Raw genomic sequence first — 21,183 nt, 5'->3', positions numbered from 1 at the left:
GTTTTGGTTATTACTATTGTTGTTATTATTATTTAGGGATGTCTTTTCACCAGTTCCTCCAAGAGATGTGTGCAGACAGACAGCAAACCAGCACATGTCAGTTTACCAGAAGCAGTTATTTTAATTCATGGCCCTTTCTCCAGCAGTCAGCAGGATGCCTTATTCATTTGCCAGCAGGAGGGTAAATCTATTTCAAAATGATTGAAATATTATGCACAGCTTGAATGAATGTTTAAAATAAATACAGTAGAAGAAACATGTTGTTTGCGAAACGAGAAGATAAATTAAGTTTATTGCAGACACATTATTCCCAAGCTTGGCTGCTTGGCTTTCCCAGCAAAATCCTTTAGGCCTTAATCCAGCAGGAATGGTCTGATTTGCTCTCCTGGAGGGGCAGGACTTTCTCCTTAGACCTTTGCAGAGTGTGGAGCAGGCTGCCAGCTCCATGGCGTGTCCCAGTTTGTGGGAAGGCCCAAAGGCAGGACGGGCACCCCCAGAGAGCAGGGACCTGCCAGGCATGAGCAGGGCTGGAGAAGTGAAGCCCTGTCAGGGTGAAGAACACGGCCTTTGTCTTCCAGTATCAGCTCTGTGGTTCCCTCCAGCCACATCTGCTCAGCAAGATTATATTTATTTTCATCCTCTTAACTGAAGTTTCTTTTAATGGCAGCAGGGGTGACAGCCCCCAAAATAGTTTTCCTCTGGAGTGTGTCCCGAGTGGCCTGTCCCCGATAACCTCCTCCCTGGCTGGTCCTTTATCTGCTGGGTGACAAACAGCTTTGCTGGACACGGGCAGCCAGAGGAAATTCCACTCGTTGTTGTGCTGCTGCTGGGCTCAGCCTCAGCTCTATCTGCTGCTGCTGCGGGGCTGGCAGGGCTTCCCGGGGTGACAACCAGCAGGAGGCTCACACTGGGATCCCCAGGCAGCTCCCAGTATGATCCTGCTCTAAGAGAGCCTGATCGCTCAGCCATGGCACTGTCAGCATCCATCCCCTTGAACTTCCTCTGGTCCTGGATCCCTTCCAGTAACACCAAAATACTCCTCGCTGTAACCCTTCCCCTGGTGCAGCCTCCTTGTGTTGCAGGTTTCAAGGCAGGTGTGACGGTCAGGAGGAGGAACACCAGGTAACCACTGCAGGGGGATCAGCTAGCTCCTGTTTGGGCTGCGGTGGCACTTCAGAAAAGGAACAACGCATCCTCATGCCCACCCTGCAGAGACAGGGCAAAAGGTTCCATCGCTGGGTCAGGAGGAATGTTGAGATTTAGGATTTTGAGGAGGGTTTCCAAGGGCAGTACCTGGAAGTGCATCGTTTAGAGACCCTCTAAGCTTTGGAGGGTGAGCACCACCTCTTGGACAGGCACCGCAGAATATTTGACTGATTTTTTGCCACTAGCACTAACATCCCAAACCAGTACCTAAAGTAGGAATCTTCCCTGACTCCTCATTACACAGCTGGGTTTGACCTTCCAAATGGAGCTCCCTTGGACTTGCTATTTTTGTCCAGGGGAGACACTTTTTCTGCTGCTATTAAAGGCATCTTGATGATCTCTTCTCCCAGGGGTATGAGGTGTAGCTTGCAAGCCTTGAGCACTGAGAGTGCCACTTTCTGGGGACATTACACCCAGGGAACAGTACAGGAAGACTTGGGAGGAAATGCAGCAGCAGCTCTGGAAGGATGGAGCAGCCTTTTGGTTCAGACCAGTCTGGGACACATCATTTCACTTCCCTGCCTCCCTCTGAGATTTCTGTACATGGCCACTGATTTCTTGATGTTTGTTTTGGGAGATCAAAACTGTCCTTCCAAGCTGATTAGATGAGGGACACTAAGGTGCTGTGGTGATTGGGACTGTATTTTTTTACACTGTTGGTTTGCAAGGTTGCAATCCAGCACAATTAAAACGTCAGGGAGTATCTGTGAGTTACCTCAAAGGTCATACTCCTGCTTCTCTATTCACAGTTCTGGAGCAGCCACTTTCAGTAGCTGCAATGTGTGATGAGAGCAGAACTTTGTGTGCTGACCTTTCCATCCAGAGGTGGAGAATGGTGTGACAGTGGTGCACTAAGGAAAGATTGACACAGCTGAGAACTGGTTTTCAAAGTGCTTTAGTGACATAATTGTTCATAACATTGCTCTCTGTACAATGTCAGTGTTTATGTCCTGTGTTATGGATGGCAAATTGGAGATACAGAGTAAAGTGATTTGTTCTGACCCAAGAAAGGAGTTCACACTACACTGGGACTGGGAACTCCTGGAACTGGAACTCCTGGTTCCCAGAGTTTGATTTCCATACTCACACTGTGCTCATTTGCAGCATAACTTTCTCTTGTCATCATCTGGCCTTCTGAATTCCCCCCTTCTTTTAAAACCACTTAGTCCAGCAGCTTTTAACACTATTTCCATTTTACCACAGCATTGAAAATTGATGAGCTGAGTTACATCACTGGGAAGAGTTCCCAAAAGCTCTTTGGTCTGCCACTAGAACTCCCAGTAACAGGATGAACTGAGGGGAAAAACCTGACTGTGAGAAACTAAAATTTAACTAAAAAAGTATTGAGACTTCTTGTTGTATTTATGTCAAAAATCATCCCCAGAAAATGTTCAACACTACTCAGCTCCTGCTGGGCAGGACCTGTTTTCTGTAGAGATGCACATTTGACTGTGGGGAGACAAAGACTTTGGAACCAAATCTGAAGCCAAATGTTGGTAGGAGGCTCCTGGGCTGTGTTTTTGTTTGAACAATACCTTTGTGCTTCAAAGGGGAAGATAATCTCTGTTTGCATTGGGGATTTTTTGGAAGGATACATCCAGAGCTGGGAATTTCCTTTCTCCCAGTGGAGTGCTTTCTGCCAGGTGTGAAGAATCAGTGTGCTCTCCACCTCCCCACCTTTCTGGAGAATTGTCTTTAAATGTTTCCCTGTTCCCCATCCAGGCAGCTCCTGGGGCAGTGAAGACTGGCTGAAGGCTGGGACAGTTGGGAAAAAGCTGCAAAATTTCCTTTGTCCCAGAGTGGGCCTCTACTTCTCCTTGCTTTTTCAGTTTTCATTTCCATTTGACTCTTTCCCCCTAAAAGGAGTCAAAGGCTTTCAGACAGGAGAAATCACATTTTGGAGTTGGAGATGCTGCAGCTTGGCCCAAACTCTGTCTTCTCTGTTTCCTAAGCTTGTCCTATCCCTTACTGCTCTGTGCTGCATCTGTACCAGCCCTAAAGACAGAGGGAAGGAACTGTTTCAGAACTTTTAAAGGTGCTCAAGTTCCAGAGCCAGAGAGTCTGTTTTCATAGAGGACTTTGGCAACCAGAATTTTTTATGATGTTTTGGCTCCTAAGTCTCTTAGGTTTCTTTAGCTTTGCCTGCTATCTCGCCTTTTCACGTTCTCTTTTCAGCAGCTGTGTATCTTTAACGTCCTAAAATTTTTTTCCATCTTTTCAGGCTTTTTAACAGCTTTGCGTGCCCCTGAAAACTTCGGTGAGTTGGACATTCCAACATAGCAGCTTCCTTAAATGTCCCATAGATATAAAAATATAAATTCTATAAAATATATATAGTGTAGTTAAATAGTGATCACCAGTATGCTGCTCCTCTTTGATTGGAGGCTTCTGAGAAAACAAATGTTGGGTTAGAGAAAACCCAAACATGTGTTTCTATTTTGTTTTACTGAGTTATTTATTAATCCTCTCAAGACTTAATTCTCTCTGAAAACTCAGTCCCATGAAGAGCTGGCACTACATTTTTGTGTCATTGGTTTCATTGACTTCAGACAAGACAAAGCCAGGATTGTCGTAACCTTTCTTCTCTTTGGCTTTGGCTTCCTTCTCATTGTAGAGGCAGAAGGCGCAGTGGGGAGTCTCCACGGCCACCGTCTTGCTGAAGTTCTGGAAGTCCACTCTGTATTTCCCTTCTTTGGTCTTGGACACGATGGGAGCGAAGCGGTACCCCCAGAGCACCTCCTCGGGGATGTAGGATGTCCTCACCTGGCAGGTGGCACTGGTGGCCTCCACGGTGCCATCCAAAAACACCACCAGCTCAAAGTCCTGCTGCAGGAGGGTTTCTGCTGCCATGTGGAAGAAGGGGCTGTTCTTGTCTATGATGTGGTAAATGGTGAGGGGCGAGATGAAGAAGAGATTCTCGTTGCCAGCGTCCACTACGAATTCGATGTTGACCTGGTCCAGGATGATGGTCTCCCCCTCGGGGGTGATGGTGGTCTTCAGCAGCTTCCCGTAGATGTGGCTCCCGATCAGCAGGCTCTTGCGGAGGTTGGCCACGCGGATCAGGAGGCAGAGCTTCCCCCCACGCTTGCTGATGACAGCGTTCTTGCTGAACGTGATGGTCTTGGCTCGGTTTTTGGACCTGGAGATCTTGGCCAGGATGGCCCCACACATGAAGGAATTGATGATGACACCCAGGATGGACTGGAAGATGAGCAGGAAGATGGCAGTGGCACACTGCTCTGTGACACACCTGAAGCCGTACCCGATGGTCACCTGGGTCTCCAGGGAGAAGAGGAAGGCTGAGGTGAGGCCGTTGATGTTCTCCACGCAGGGGGTGTGGTTGATGGAGGGGTTGAACTCGGGCAGGTCTTTGTGGATGTAGGCCACGACGTACCAGAGCAGCCCAAACAGGAACCAGCTGCCCAGGAAGGCGGAGATGAAGATGGTCATCTTGTACCTCCACCTGAGGTCCAGGATGGTTGTCCATATGTCAATCAGGAAGACAAACCTGGACTGTTCCACGTTGCCAAACTCGATGTTGCACCTGCCGTCCTTGGAGACGAGCCTGGCCCGGCGCCGGCTGCGCTCCCGGAGGTGGCTGCTGAAGCGTTCCCGGAGGTAGCTGAACATCCCTGCTGCTGACAGGGCTCTGCGGGGCGAGAAACAACAACCAGGGGGGTTTAACCTCCACCTGCAGGCCGGGGGGAAACTCTGACACATGCTCAAGACACTTGTTTAGGATGAAGTTATATAATTTGTAATTTTTTCCCACAGTTGGTGGGGAAGAGTTCCAGTAAGCTGCTGAGGAAACTCAGAGTTCCTTGCCTAAGGAGCATTCCAGCAAAAAACAATCATTTAGGCTTGCTCAATAAACTCTGAGTCAGTCAAGTGTTAATATTGTCCTGTGCTCAGCTGTGTAAGTGAGCAGCAATAACTCCACCGTGAGCACGTGTGGGGAAAACTGCTGGGTTTGGAGACCTTTTTGCCTTTTAGGAGATGAATCCTGGTCTGTTGATGCAGTTTTGTGTGTATGTCACATTAGGAGACCCTGGATGAAATGTGGATAGCAAATTTAGGGACAAAGGGGAGCAGATGCAGAAGGCATTATTAAGCCAGATACACAGTTATTTTTAGTGTGGTTAGAGACGAGGTTTGGAGGTGTGAATTCAGACCCTGGAGTCACACAAGTATCTCAAATAGGATTATTAAACGAGAACAAAAGAAAAATTAAACTCCAGCAGGAAAATTTGGGTATTTACTCATCACAAAGGTGATGCTAAGACTAAGAATGGGTTTCTGAATCCTGAAACCTGATCCTTTAAAGGAAAGTGTAGCTCTCTATCCCTCTTATTTTGTCCTTTATGACTGACCCTGTCAAAAAGAGGCTCAGGGAATAAGAGTCATTGATGGAGAAACTGCTACAGATGTGTTCAGACTGCAATTTGGATCAACCTACATCTGAAAAATTCCCAGTTTTGGAGTTACTCAGACACACAGGTTTGGGGAGAGCCTGATGCACTGCAGAGTCAGACACTGCCTGGGATGTTCACAGACCATCCTAGGGCCTGATTTTGACCCAAAACTTAGGAGTTCTTCAAAATAATTGATTTCTGAATTTATCAGCCTTGAAGCATAATAAGTATTTGGTTGCCAGAGTGCACAGTGAGCCTGGCCACAACCCATGTTTGCCTTTTTATTTAGCTTTTGTTGAACAAAATCCTTCCCGAGTGGCTGAACGAGCTGTGTGCTGTGATCATGTGTCCTGGGGCAAAATGCTGCAGCTTCTGAACAACGTAAGAACTTGAGGGGAAAATATTCCCAGTGCTGACATAGGGGTGTTCTGAGCCTGCTGCTCTCTGAGGAGGAGAATCCCCAGCCACACAGGTTTGAGGTTCCTGCAGCTGCCACGGGGATGCTTCCTTTGGAAAACCTGTGAGTGCACCTGGAATCAGATGTTGAGGGCTTTGTGTTTCTATTGTTACTTTACCTTCCCAAGAGGAAGGGACAGTAAAACAAGCCTTAGGAATGACTTTTTTAGAGCAAGCTAAAGATGCTACACCCTTATCACAAACCTTCCTCCTATCACCAGCCCACCCAGGCTTCCTTTTGGTCAGCAGCAAAATGTTTGGGCACAAATTCATGGCAAGTGGACTGCCCAAATTTTGCTCGATTTCGTGTGCTTAAGTATTTGTGGCAAGAGCTGTTTACCTCTCCTAGGCTCTAATTTCATATATCCAAAATGAGGATAATCCCAAGAGAGCCAATAGACACTAGTGGGGGTTTATTGTGAAAATGGTCTCATTTAACACTGAAATTTGTCCATTTAAACATTGGAGTGTGCCAGTTGTACAGCTGACACAGGAGAGGACCAGGTGCCCCCTCTGAGACTCCCCCTGCAACTCCAACAGCTTTATGAAGTCAAGAACTGCTGTTTGGCAATGTCCCTTTACCCTGTAATATTAACTGAGAGAAGCTGCCTGATGTCTCAGCTGGCTAAAGCAGAAATCCTCCCATTGGACCCAGTTACAGGCATCAGAAAACACCTTCACATTTGTCGATCAGTAGCAAAGAGAAAATATTAAATTATCAAGGACAGAGTCTAAGTACAAATTAATTGAATTTTGTAAAGCCAGAAGTAATTCCATTATTTAATGCCCTTGTTAGTATCAGCAGCCCTAAGAATAAACTTATTTCTGTGTCTCCTACAGCTGCCTTCTTTCTGCACTACGACTGAATCACCTTCCTCCCCTGCTTAATAAAAGAAAAAAATGAAGGTCACTTTGTACTGTGCCTTTTCACCTTTTTGCTGTTGAATTTATTGGTTGCAAATGGAGCTGACAGAGGTTAAACTTTAAGCCTGTATTGGAGGAAAGGGGAATGAGGTCACACTTCCCTGAACAATTCTCAAGTTTTATTTTCCTGACGCACTTTTAATATGTCCGTGCTAATGCATAGTTTGAGCAGAAATGAAATATTCCTGTGTAACAAATTATTCCAAGAAATTTTCCAGGGTTTAGACTTACTGTGCAAAAGCACCCAACTTCAGCTGGCCCTTGTGTTCATTTTGTCCTTTTCTGCAGGAATGTGAACATCAGCTTTACCAGAAGGGCAGGGTGAAATTTTGAGATGCCTCACCTTGTACAATGTGAGCTGCTCATGAGCTCCTTAGGCATAGAGGGGCTTCTAACTTCAGGGAATAGGTGTGAAGGGGAGAAATCTGCAGGAATTCTGGTTTCTAATCTGCCCATGTCCTCCCAGCAGGGATCATGATAAATTACTATCACAGTTCTCATCCAGCCTCCACTGGAAATCTCCTGGAATTTGAGTGAGGATCTGGACATGGAATTGAACAGATAACAACCACAGAAGAGCTGTGAGCAAGATGCTCAGCCTGGATCCTTGAAAACAGGTCCCCAGCTCCACCATTCTTCTCCTGCCTCTTTAAATCGTCCATGGCCTCTTCTGAGGCTCCTTTACAAGCCCTGCTTAAGCTACCCTCAAGCAGATCAAAGAGGCAGAAGAATTACACCTCTCCTCAGGCAGGATGACAAAGGAATTCTCCTTTCAACAAATGCCTTGTCCTCACACACAGCTGAAATGTGTTGATTTGCTTCAGCGGGAGAAACATTCCCTCCTGGATAAGCATGCTGTGAGTATGGCACCAAGTGTCTGGAGAAGATTACATAAAGCAAGTTATATAATACAGCAATTAAAGGCCTTTTAATTCAAATCAGCAAAGGTGGCCGACTACATCCTAGCTAATGTTTGCCAGGATGTGTTTCCTGTTGGGCCCAAATGAACAGGGCCCTGCTGTCTGTCTGTAGTGTGGAATTCTGTGCTGTGGGATTTGGGGAGGGTGCTGCTGTCCCCAGGCATGAAATGCTTATAGAGGGTGCACTGCTCCAGTTCCTGCACAGGGGGACATTCCTCAATAAAAAATGAATGAACATGACACAGGATAGCTGTGAAAACAAGGAGGTCCCACTTTCCTGGCCCAGTCTTGTATTTCCCAGTGATCACAAGAGGAAGAGGAATCTTTCATGTTTCCATTCTCAGCTTTCCAAGCTCCAAATATCTGAGAGCTGTCACCTGTATTTCTGCCTGTTCTCCGCAGCCCTGCGAGTGGATAACACCAACCCCTGCAGCTCCTGAGCACATGGAGTTCCTCTGCTCCCTCAGGAATGTTACTGAGTGCTTCTCTTTGCTCTTTCTTCCTTTCACTGGCCTGTTTTGAAAAATTTTGGATGTGGGGGATAACCACATTCAATTGTTCCTTGGGTAAATTTCAGTCCAGGGAATTGGCTTTAATCCCAGCCACGTGCAGCCCTTGAGGAGATCAGAGGGGGAAGGACGGAAAAGGTGTTGAAGGTTTGATGGGGGCCTGACAGGAACAAGGCTCTATCTCCTGCTTTTTCCCTGAAGTTCTGGTGTCTGAGGCTCCAAACTCATTCCCTCCCTGGCAGCAGTGGGTGTGGGAGCCAAGCTGGCACAAAGGGATCATTAGGGGGAGACAGAGCAGCTCGCTGAGCCTGCAGCCTGCTGTAGAAATACATCTTTGTCAGGGATTCAGAGGAAGTTCTAAGCAGCTTAGGTAAAAGAAAGGGGATACAGAGTTAAAGGATCATTTTTTTCAGTCCTGTTCAGTTCTTTGCAAAATTCTGATCTTCTTTCAGTCCTTTTCTGTATTTTTCTTTTTGTTGAACTTTCTCTGAATAAAGTATGGGAAATATCCAATTCCTAATACCTTATCAAATCCATTTTTATTAGAATAGCAAACTCTAACACTTACTCTCATGATGTATTATCTGCTGGCTGCTTCACTACCAAGCCCTTTGGGGAGGAGAGCTCATTTGCCCTTTGTCAGCCGCCCTGGGGAGAGCAGGAATAACCCTGTTGGGATGGGATGGGATGGGATGGGATAGGATGAAGCAGGATTGGGCCTGTTGGGAGAGGATAGCAGTTGCATCATTCTGTCTCGTTGCTTGTATCAAAATCAGAATCAAGGACTGTCACAGAAAGCTGAAACAACTGTAAGTGAAGCAAATCTAAGGGCCCTAAAGCAGCCAGTGTGCTTTGGGGTCTGTCTGTACAGAACCTGATTTAAACCATCCTCTGAGCATCCTCCTGAGGAACACATCTGTCAAGGGACCAGACGTGCTGGCACTGGCAAGGTTCCTTCTTGGCCCTGGCAATGCCACCCTGGAATATTTATCCCTGGCAGCAGCTTGGAGCACTGAGCACTGTGGCTGTGCCTCCGGAGTGCTGCCTGAAATGCCAGTTCCATGTGGGAAATGTGATCCTTCCATCCGGCTCAGTGCTAAGCTGGAGTCTTGTCACAGCTCCAGCCCCAGCGACTGCGTTTGCCTAAAGCCCAAGTGGAATTTCAAGTGGATACCCCAAAGGATCTTATTCCCTGCCTTGCTCTCTCTCCTGCTCAACAGAATTCCTGTGAGGTGCCCGAGCTGCCCTTTTCCATGCAGGAGAGGCAGAGGGATGCCTGCCTGGGGGGTGGGAATCAGTCCAGAAGGTCCACTGGGGAAAAGGAACATCCTTGGAAGAGGCGTGTCCTGTCCCAGATTTCTGTGTGAGCACAGCTCTGTGTGAGCATCCCAGTGAAGAAATCCCTGGAGTGCCAAACTGCCCCCTTAGACGGGAGAAGAGGGGAGGTTTCCTCCTCCTGTCTCAGAGCCGCATGAAGCAGGACTGGCCCAGCCCAGCGGGGACACAACCAGGACTTGCACTGTCCCCTCCCTTCCCCTCCTCATGTCCTGGCTTTTAGGAACTGAACCACGCCAGCTGTGACATGTGGGATGTAGGGGCTCTACAGGAGCAGTTGGCTGCTCAAGGGGCTCAGTCACCTCAGAAGTGCTGCCCTGCCCTGCCCTGCCCTGCCAGGGCTTCTGCCCCTCTGCCTTACACGAGATCTTCTCACTGGGCTTCACACTGCTTTGTAGGGTTTGGCAAGGGATGTGCTGCTGCTGAGCAGCCCCAGTGTGACTTGGGTTCCCCTTGGCCACCTTTCAATCATATTTCTGTGATAACAGTCACTAATTCCACCCAGGAATGTTGTGCCCTGTACACATGGTTTGAAAGGAGGGGCTGCAGTGCCTCCCACAAAGCTGAGGGGAAGAAATAATTCCCTCATGGGAACATAGGCCAGTGAATAAATGAAAGAACAGGCATTACAGCACTGGGACTCAAGCAAATCTTGTTTTCTGAAAGCTTAGGGGTATTTGGGGTCTTCAAAGGCTAAAATATTTACCTCAGATGTATAAATAAAGGATTTACAGCAATAAAGACATTACTGTCATTGTTAGCAATCAATAATACTGTAATTAGTGCTGCACATAAATTAGTCCAGGGCTGCATTTGCTGGGGGAGAGTTAAACACTGGGAAGGGCTTGGTGGGGGACCAGAAGCAGCATTTCCTCGTGTCCTGGCCCATGGCGCCCCTGGGAATGTGGCACTTGGAAACACCTCTGGCTGCACAAAACCATCTGCCAGCATTCAGCAACAACCACTTCACAGGCACCAGAGAAAACATCATTATTGGAGATTTTTGCAGTGCCAGGCTAATTCCATGGCTTGGACTGAACCTCCCGCTGCACCTTCTGCTGGGACAGAGAATTCCCAGGCACCAGCTCAGGGTGCAGCCACGCTGGGATGCTGCCTCTGGGCAACAGAGAGCTGGGAGCTGAGCTGTCTTTCCAGCAGGATTTCTCAACAGAACTTTTTTCTATTTTCAGGCAAATAGGTTTCCACTGAAAATATTCATGGTTTAGTAGGAAATTGCTGTCTAGGAGAGACAATTTCACAAGCAAGTTATATATATTGGGATTTTTAATTTGGCAAAAAAATTCCAAACAAATAATTCTCACTGTAGTAGAGTTGTGTGTGACATGTTGTGCTTGCACAAGAAAAAAAAATTAGAGATTTAGCTCACCCCCACTGTTGTACTAGATTTGTGTTCTACTTTAAGAGAATTGATTTTGATGGGCTGAGAAGCCTTGAACATAAAGCCTTTTGCTTTTAGCTGAATTTCTTAATGGAAAAAGGCAGGTTTTGTGTGGTTACTTCTGCTCTGGGTTGCCAGACGAAGGCACTGCCCTGTGAATGTGTGAGAAGGGCAGATGGAAATGGGTTCTCACCTGGACATGTGGAATTTATCTGAATGCAGTGAACCCTCAGCAGTGAGGGCTGGAAGGCAAATGCTGCATAAACACCCCCGAAAAGCCACGGGGGAAATGGGCAGAGTCATGTGAGCCGATTCTGCACATTCCCCGTTTTGGTGTCCTTTGCTGAGGCATTTAAGGGGTTGAATCATTAACTCCCGTTTTGTTTCTCCGGGCTGGCAATGTCAAGTGTCAGTCCCCGGTTACCGCAGGAGCCCAAAGGCAGCTGGTTCTGGGCTTGGGGACACAGCAGGGGACAGACTTTGCTAAGGCAAAGCCACCTGTGAGCCCTGACAGATGTAACCCTGCTCTGCTGTCAGGATACCTCAGCACCCAGCATTGACTTGTCAGATAAAGCTCTGCTCCTGTACAGAGTTTGTGGCTTTCTTTGGCTTTCTTTCCAAAGTGCCAGTGAATTTAAGCTGATATTGCCGTGGTTCTGCCCATGACAGCCCCCAGCTCTAGGGGTGGGGACAGAGAACTCGGCACTGGGGACCTCAGTGGGCTGGGAAGAGGTTCTCGGGAGCATTGCAGCTCCCGTGCCTGGGCTCTGCACAAGGACAGAAACAAGAGAGCCAACGTTGTGTGACAGAAACTCTCCCCGTGGTAGTTCAGAGAGCAGCAAATTCCAGCTCTGGAGCAGAGACACGGTAAAGGGGACCTCAGAACTCACCCAAGAGCCTGGCCCAGCCACGGCCAAACTGCATCTTTGGGGGCAGATTTGATGTGCTCTGGGGATACTCCTGTGTGTGAGCCTGAGGAGGGTAAAGGAAAGGCAAATAAACCCCGACCCTGTGTGGGACTGCAGCACAAAGAGCTGCTCTGTGTTTTTAGGATGCAGAGTCCAAAAAGCTGCTGGTGGCCCTGGTGAGAATGCCACCCTGGGGATCACTGCTCTGCTGCCATCCCTTCCCTGCTTACAGCTCCAGGAAAACCCAGTCAGCCAGGGAATATTTCCATGGAATGTGAAGAGCACTGTCCTCACCTTAGGCTGTAATTCCAGCAGCCCAGCCTTTGGTGCTTATCAAGGTGACTTTGGTTTCTAAACTAGCCAAACTGCCCCTGTGCTGGTCTGGTGCCAATAGCCCCAGCAGAGCAGAGAGGGCTGTCACACGGGGCTGGAGCAGCCAGACTCAAGCCCTGCTTTGCCAGGATTCCGTTGGGAATGCCAGCCCCTGAGCACCTCCCAGGCAGCAGGATTGGAAAGGGAACACTTGGAGATGTACAGTAGGATGTGATAGGTGATGGTTGCACACCCCAGCCCCCTGAGATGGCTCATGGGAGGATTCACTGGCCTGGAAACGGCACTTGTTGAGCTGGGGCCCTGACCCTGTGGGCTCAGATGTTTCCATCTCTAACTCCTGCTCCCTGTCTGCAAAGGAAATAAGAATCATTTCTCTACTTTACATGCAACTGTGAGGCTATTTTAAGGCCGAGGCCGGGGTTTCAGCAGGTGTTACTTTACTGCCCAGCACTCTCTGCCCTGCCCTGCTGGATCACTACAGCTGCTTCAGCAGTGACTGCAGCGATCCCTGGGCACGGCTCTCAGGGATTCCGAGATCTTTCCAGAGCACTGGTGTGCTATAAATAGAGTTTATTGCTATTTGTTCCCCACAGAAGGCAGTTCTTTTACATTTTATCCCTTTCTTCATGTAAACACAGAACGAAGTGAGGAGGGCTTTCTCTCAAGATCAAAGTGTGTGTGGAGCTCTTCCCTTGGATCATTTACATCGCTGAACTGTGTGAGAAGCATTTCCCAGCTCTGCCCGCCTCACTTGCCAGGGATTAAAGGCTGCCTGAGGTCTGTGCAGCTCATTACTTAGCACCCCTCATCCCCTTCATTAAGTAACAGTGCTCTCATAGTAAATCCCACAAATACGTCGTTTGCAGCGGGCTTTTCTACTTAGTCCTTCTACTCTTGTTCTGTCTGTTCCTGGCTCTGCTGCTCCTTGGCTTTAGCTTTGTTTTGCAGTCAAGTTGTCCTTGTTTCCTGAATTTCTGTACCAGGATCAGTTTCTCTTCAACAGGAATGTGAACACACCCTCTGCTCCATGATGGTGTGCTCAGTTCCTCTGTGTCCTGCCTCTCATTCTGCACTTCCCCAGAAGATGTGGTGAAAGGAACGTCATTCCACACTTGCTCTCCATCAACAGACACTTTGCACTGCAGCTTTTACCTCAGAAGCATAAAAGCCCTTCCTGATACCTGCAGTCAAAGGCAGGTGGGCAGCAGTGGCACCACAGGGGATGGGAGCACTTGGGGGGCAGAATGCAACCTCTGAATTCTCACTGTGCGTCCAGAAAGGAAAGAAACCACTGGATTGCTCAAAAGGGAAAGGATTCATCACCTTCCTGAAGAGATGCACTTTTCCTTTGGATAATAGAGGTTTTCTGCCCTATGAATTTCCTTTAAGTGTCCGCCCCGTGACAAGCTGAGCTGACAGTGAAGCACACAGCCACTAGCTGTTGATTGTCCCTGCTCCCCTGTGGCTCCCTGGTCCTGCTCTCCTGAGGTGGAGCAACTCCCTGGCAGAGGGATGCTCCACCTTGGACCAGCCCAGGCTGCACAATGACACATCAGACACCATGGCTGGGAAGATTCCTGCCCATCACGTGTGCTCCAGACTGGGACTGATGGGTTTCAACCTGTCCCTGGCTCCTGAGGCCTGATTCACATGATTTTCAACAACATCTAGTCTCATTCCAACCTCACCTCAGCAATTTCCATCCCTCAAGTCCCCCTGGCTCCTAGCCCACGGTGTGGAAAAGAGCCCTAATGCCAGGGGTGCAGAGCACAGCCTGCAGCCTCTGCCAGGGCCTTTACACTCAGCCCAGGATTCGGGCTGTGAGAAGCCTGACTTCAGAACTTCCCAGCTGAACTCAGAGCTGGTAAAGGCATTTACCTGGTACAGGCTCTGATAAAGCAGATTTTGTCCATCTGGATTAGAGTCTGCTTGTGCCCAGCAGATTGGTCAAAATGTTCCTGGGATTTATTACAATTTAATACCATGGGAGCTAAACAAATTTCAGGAACAATTTTGAGGATCAGTCAGCAGGCAGCTATTTGCCTAACGTCCTACTTTTTTTATACATCTCCTGCAGAAAGAAAATAGCTTTTAGTTACACGGGAACCTGATTACTCCCTGAAATACTGGCACTGAAAATTGCCCCTTTTTCCTCCCTTTCCTGCTGTCAGGGGCATGCTCAGTGCCCTTGGAAGGTGCTGGGGAGCACAAGCTGCAGATCTAAAGGCAGGAACACTCTGCTTTGCCTGGGATATGTCATATTTCACTAGCAAGGCTTTTTCTATCCCAATCCTACAGTTACTTTTGTGCTTCTAATTATTTCTATGAGTGTAATTGACTTGCAAGACATTCTTGGCTTGCAGAGTGCACGGAGTGAATTATTGACCCGTCACATGGGTCACTGATGTGAGGAGACGTCAGAACAAACTGGGTGCAGAACAGCTACTTTGCATTCCTAATAGCAAATGTAAGCCATTAATAACTGTGCTGCCTGCTGCACTCAGAGCCTGCACAATTTGGGTTTGACATGCATATGGCTGAGTTCATCCTCAGTGTAATTTGAAATTCATTGGGCACGGACTTCATCTCCTTCTGCCGCTTGAAAATCTCTCCTGTGCTGAGATGTGCTATGCTAATTCCAGAGTTTATGGCTGACTTGAGATGTTACATTTGAAAAATCAAATCCAATTAAATCAACTTATTACCAAGGTCAGATACCAGCATTCAGTACATTCATTCCTTGCTATTTCACAGCAAGGAGTAAACTTAGGGAGCAGATTCTGTCTTAACCCAAACCCAAACTAATCTGTCCTAATCAAAGGGCTTTTGGCTGCAGGACCTAGGAAGTGCAGTCAAGTGATAAAGCATTAGTCAGAGTCCAAATAGCTGAACTGAATTCCCAACTTTCCTTTTTTTTTTTTTTTTTTTTTTTTTTTTGCGTGTGTGTACTATGGGACAAATATTCTCCTCTTTGTGCCTGTTTCCCCATCTGCTCATAAAATGGAAGAGGAATGAGGGGCTTGGGTGGATAAATTCAATGACTGCAAAGTTTTGAGAGCTCTTGAGTGTGGAGCTGTGGACTGGTGACAGCCTCAGCTTGCTGTAGTCAGTCTTGGGATGGAGCCAGATTTTAGGAGAGTCTCAATAAGAGATGCCCCACTTCTATATTGGCAGGCACCTGTTTATTATCTGTGAAGGAAAAAAGTTCTGTGTGTCTATCTCAATGTTCTCAGCAAGGAGTGAAACAGAGGGAACACACAATGGCTTTTGGAGGGGGGCAAATATAAAGCTGATTTGCAGATCCTTTTGCAAATTAAAGTCTTAAGTTTAGATTTATGATGAGCTCCCACACTGTGCAAGGCTTTGTATTTAAATTACACCATCACCAAGTGCCCAGTGATCCTTTCTGTCTCTTATTGTTCAGCACCTGATGCAGTTCCTGCAGGAGGTCCTTATGTTCCAGACAGAAGCAGACAGAAAAGCGAGAGCAACGTTGACCTCTTGGACTTCCTTCACGTATATCCCACTGTTTCATTTCCAGGCAAAAACGGCTTAACCTGTCCAGGCATCTCACATCCCTCCCACTCATTTAGGAGCTTAAATCCTGATGGAATTTTCTATGCTGCTGATTCATTCCACCAACCTGAGGGAACTCATTCAAGCAACTCCGGTGCCTCAGAATTCCTCTCAGTTCCCAGAAACTGGCATTTCAAAGTGAATTGCATCAAACTTCCCTGGATCATCAGCTACACAATCAGTTCTAAGCACCAAGATTCCTGTTTTAAGTTTCTTCTTCTGTCAAGAAGTTGAACCTGAGGCTAAATTAGTTGTTCTAAGTCTAAGAGCAACTTAGTTGTTCTAAGTTGAACCTGGGACTCAATTACTTGCAAAACTGAAGCGCTGACCTCAGCCATTAATGAGCTTTAAAAAATATTGTATCAGTTGTGCCACTTCATGTAGGATTCAATTATGCAGCAAAACTCGGGATGTTATTTGAGCTTTTCAGAGTTCTACTAAAGTGGTGCAAAACCCACGAAGGATTTACTCTCACCTCACTTTACCCTTTCAAATGTTTGAAGAGTCCAGGCAGCTCGTTTAAGAGCTGCAGTTTATGTTCGAGGGCTGAAGGAGCTGCTCTTCAGGGCGTATCCTCTCACCCAGGGTGACAAGATTAGACACAGCCCCCAAATTTAAACCAAAAAAAGGGAAGTGAGATGGACCGCTCTCCATATTAACAAACATCCACACAGGGTGGCAGCAGCTCTGTGTATGTCACTTGTATCACTGGCTGGTTTTCCCTTTGGGATGGGCATTCCAAGGGCTTCAAGCAGCACCTGGCTGTTGTTACCCACTCTGGGCTCCTCCGTGCACAGTTCTGCCCACAGCACAGAAAGTGCTTGGGAGAGTTTATTAAAGCCTGAGCCAAGGGAAATTCCCTTGCCTTTCTCATGGAATGCTGCAGAGGAAGCTGGTTCCCACATCCCAGCTCTGCTTTCCTCCTCAACAAACCCCAAGCTATTTCAAACCACCACCGCGGTGAAAGCGAGAAGGGAACAAAGCCTTACCTGAGTGAGGCTCAGCAGGGAAGGTGTGCCCTCATCAGCCCCGTGCTGCTCCCAGCTCCTGCTCTGGGGACAGGACTCCTCAAGTTCTCTGGGGGCACCCAGAGCACTGGACCTGAGCTCTAAAGCTCCTTTTCTCGCGGGCAGGCTGAGCTGCAGTCCAGGCAGGGTGTGTGGTGCTGGTGCAGCTTTGGGACTGTGTGCCCAGGGAACACACAGCAGGCACTCCTGGCTGGGAATAGGAAGCTATTCCTGAATCAAACTGCCCTCATTCCTACTGTAATCCAGAAATTTAGGGATGTGCCTTGGTCACAAGGGGGCTGAGGTGAGCTGCTGAACCCACAACAGCCCTCTGGACTCTGAACTCCTCTTGGGCAGTGTCCTTCCCACCACCACCCCTGAAAGAACCCTGCAGTTCCCCAGGATGTACTGCTCACCAGGGCAGGGGTGGGTCCACAGGTCTTCTGCCAGACAGGTGAATTCCCAGAGCTGCACTTTTACATTTCTCCTGTCAAGGACAAACAACAAATCTGGATGGAGCTGGAACCCACCAAGAATCCCATGGCAAGAAAATGAGAGATTTTCCCTCTCACTCCCACCTGTCTCCCCACCTCCCACCACCATCTCCTTCACATCCAAACACAAATCCACGATTAAGACTTAGTGCCCTTTGTCCTCCTCCTTTCCCACTCCACACATGGCTCCCACTAAGCAGGGCTGTGTTAAGTCTCCACATGCCTTCCCCTCAATGTCTCCTTGCCAACCTTGGTTCTTTCTGGAATTAAGGACCTCCTGCAGGAGCTGTAGGAGATGCCAAGCAGTAAAAGACACAAAGAGCCACTGGACTATTGATTTAGGTACTCAAAGAGTCCTAGAGTCCTAAAAGCCCTAGAGTTCCATGCCCTCTGCAGCCACCTGCAGCTCCTCACTCATGTGCTCTGCGCTGCCTGGTGGGATCCAGCAGCTCAGGCTGCGATCAGGATCACAGCTCTGTCCCTGTCTCAGGAATACTGCCCATGGAGAACACCTGGAACTGTGAGAAGCTCTTATACTGCACCTCTTTGGGCTTTCGGGATAGAGTTTGATTCAAGAAGGGCAGCTCTCAGCTAAGTGCCTATGGAAAAAGTGTGTGGTATAGGACATACAGGCCAAGTACAAATGGCCACTTGTTCCTTCATGATCATTCAAACCATTACCTGGCAATTTTTGTAATTCTATAAGGGAGATTTCCCCCCTCTTGTGCACTGAAGTTGCATGATGCAGAAAATTGGTTTGTTTAAGCAAGAGCTCTTATGGTGTATTTCATCAAATGTTCTCTGAGAACATTACTAATAATTCATTAAAGCAGCACTGTCAGCTGGAACACTTTTAATTACCATTTTCTGACAAGTCAACCCTTAAGTGGTATGCCCTGATTTTTAAATTTATTACTAACACATATGCAGATTTTTCTCTTTCCCTGCTGATGTTTCTAGGCATTGAGAAAAGCAATTGACTGTGAGATTAAGGAAGTGAACCACACACTACATGTTGTCATGCCCAAAATGGAAGATAATTTAAGGGTGGTTACTTTTTTTAACTTCAGAAGTTTTGAGAACCTTGTTCCCTGGAGCTCTGAGCATCTCCTGAGCTGGGGGAACTTCTGCTCTGAGCTGTTGGTCCTGGGGAACTGAAACACCTCCTAGTTCAGGTAGGCTGTGGGAACCCTGAGCTGATGCTCGTTAACTGTCCACTTACACACACCAAATTAGCCCTTCAGTTACTCTGACATTACTTAAGTCACTCTGAAGAACCAGGTGGCTGCTGTTAACAGAGGGTTGAACAGCAATGCTGGTAGTTCCCCCACAAATCTAACATGCTCTGAGCTTGTACCAGCTCATCCCACCCCAGTTTTTCACAGAGCTGAGGTTTAGCCCTTCTAGCCCCATGTCGCTGTCAGAAATCCTTTCAGCATCCCCAGAGAGGAGCAATCCCCGAATTGCCATCATCTGCACTCAGTGTCTGAGGTGACTCCAGCAGATGCAGAGATTTTCTTGGCAGTGTTCTCTTCAGTAGCTGCTTAGTGGGAGCAGAAATGGAGGCAGAGAACTGGCAAAGGACTGCCCAAGGAGAGGTGAGCCAGTGACAAGGCACACCAGAATTCACAAATGCTATTCCACGAAACAAAAGGATTTTTTTGGTTCCCCTGCTGTAGTCCTGACATGGCAAATTTGTGCAAGGAGACAGAAGAGACAATCTCTAGGGAAATATGGCAGGGAGACAGTAGAAGAGAGCCCCTTACCTTGTGTCTTACCCAGTGCAAGTGCCTGCAGGAGGGAGACGGGAGAGGAGCTGCCCGTGTCCCCCAGAGCAGGGAACCTCCACGGAACTTGGGTCCAGCAGCTCCTGCATCAAAGGAAGAGAGCCCAAGGCCCTCCTTGCCTTTTATGTGTGGCTGTGGCAGCTCAGACTGGCTGCCAGCTCATCTGTATGCAATGGCTCATTAATGCTGGGACTCATCTGTACGGGGCATGTGGAAGGCAGGGGAATGGGCTGCAGCATGGATGGAAAGTCAGCAATGGATGGAAGAGCTGTGCTGCCAGAGTTAAAACGTAATGCAGCATTACCTGCAGGAGCTGATGGTACTGCTGCTTCCACCAACACCTGGGTCTTGTGTCCCACCCCCCCCAGCACAGGAACAGCACCAGTGCCTTGGTCACCTGTGGGCTCTTTGCTTGGGGAGATGGTTTGGGAGAGAACCAGGTGCCTCTTGATGCTCCCCATATGCTGCAGATCCCTCTGCAGCCTGATCTAATGGGGATGAACTCCGTGAGCTGGCTGTGGCCTTGCCCAAACTCCTGATCTAACTCATCCCCCAGATCTGAGCTGAACCCCTGAGTCTATCTGAGCCCTTTGCAGAGGGAGTGCTGCACGACTGACCTCACCGAGGCTGCAGGAGTGACCCCCCTGCTGTGGGGCTGCAGGAGTGACCCCACTGCTGCGGGGCTGCAGGAGTGACCTCACTGAGGCTGCAGGAGTGACCCCCCTGCTGTGGGGCTGCAGGAGTGACCCCACTGCTGTGGGGCAGCAGGAGTGACCTCACCTAGGCTGCTGTCTCTCTCTCTCTCTGCACTGCTGTCACCTTGGAGCTTAAAGAAATGTCTGTCTTTTGTAGTTCTCAGTCCTCTGCATCCTGAGGGACCAAGAGGCCTGGGATCATCCCACTCACCTGCAGACACACAGAAACAAGGTGTCTGACAATGCCAGTTCTGGCTGCCCTCATGCCCACGAGGTATCCCCTCCCTCTCAGACAGGTGTCCAAGGCTGCACTGCTCTGTAGAGGTGCCATCCATAAGCAGAGGATGGCTGGGGCACATTGTATCCCTGAGTTTTGGAGGCTGTAATTGAATTTTTCTGTAAATGAATTTTTCCCTCACCAACCCACGGCCTAGAAGCTGCTCCTCCCTTGGGATAGAGCAACAAGCACCCAGTGCCTCTGGCCATCACCAGGGACAGCTGGAAACGCGATCCTCCAAGGCTTGTGGAACTTGGGAACAAGATTTGTACGCTGAAAAAATGTTCTTTAACACTTGTGCAGAGCTATACCTGCTCCGAGTTGAACCAGAGGAGCTTTGTGGCTCAGGGAGGCAGGGTTTGCCCCACAGCACTCCAAGGACAAAAGCACTGGAACAAGGAATTAACTCTGTTATTAGACACCCCTTCGTTTTAATAGCTCCGTAATTAATAACAAAGTTGATCACACTCAGGCAGCCCTTTTCATCTGCAGAGCATGTCAATCCATCTGTTCCAGCTCCTGACACTCCTGGCAGGCAGGTGTGTTACACCAACACCTCTGGGCTTTTACAGCACCAGGAACTGAGGCTGGAATTTCCCAGACCCTTTACCAGGAGCTGATTGATGAGGTACACCCTGAAAGAACCTGGTTATTTTTATACCCTACTGACTGCACTCAGGATTCCCATCTTTTTCACCTATTGGCAGCTCATGACGGCACAAATTAATTTTCTTGCATCACTTAACACACTGCAGATTGTTTAACATAATTTTCCAAAGCATCTGGCTGGTTCTCCTGCACTGAAACTCAATGGGATTTTCCCCTCTAGCTTCAAAGAGCATAGCTGAGCCCTTAAAGGGATTTACTTCTGTTAAATATTATCCTGAAAACTGAGAAATTAAAAGCTTTAAAAAGAAATTAAATGGGCTTTCTTCCTTTTTCCTC

At 48.1% G+C, this 21,183-nt stretch overlaps 1 protein-coding gene across 1 annotated transcript; it reads right to left on the bottom strand.

Annotated features, from left to right (window-relative positions):
• Positions 1-1,181: 1,181 nt before the first annotated feature.
• Positions 1,182-19,356, bottom strand: KCNJ1 (potassium inwardly rectifying channel subfamily J member 1). Its single transcript, XM_066334677.1, has 3 exons — positions 19,246-19,356; positions 17,402-17,472; positions 1,182-4,855 (listed from the first exon to the last, which is right to left on the bottom strand). Exon 3 carries the CDS (start codon positions 4,834-4,836, stop codon positions 3,721-3,723), a length of 1,116 nt encoding a protein of 371 aa, XP_066190774.1. The 5' UTR covers positions 4,837-4,855; positions 17,402-17,472; positions 19,246-19,356; the 3' UTR covers positions 1,182-3,720.
• Positions 19,357-21,183: the final 1,827 nt, after the last annotated feature.

This window comes from Sylvia atricapilla, chromosome 23 (genome assembly GCF_009819655.1).
Source record: "Sylvia atricapilla isolate bSylAtr1 chromosome 23, bSylAtr1.pri, whole genome shotgun sequence".
NCBI classification, from domain to species: Eukaryota; Metazoa; Chordata; class Aves; order Passeriformes; family Sylviidae; genus Sylvia; species Sylvia atricapilla.
Note: the sequence above shows the minus strand (reverse complement) of the source record. Positions and strands in the feature narration are given on the sequence as shown.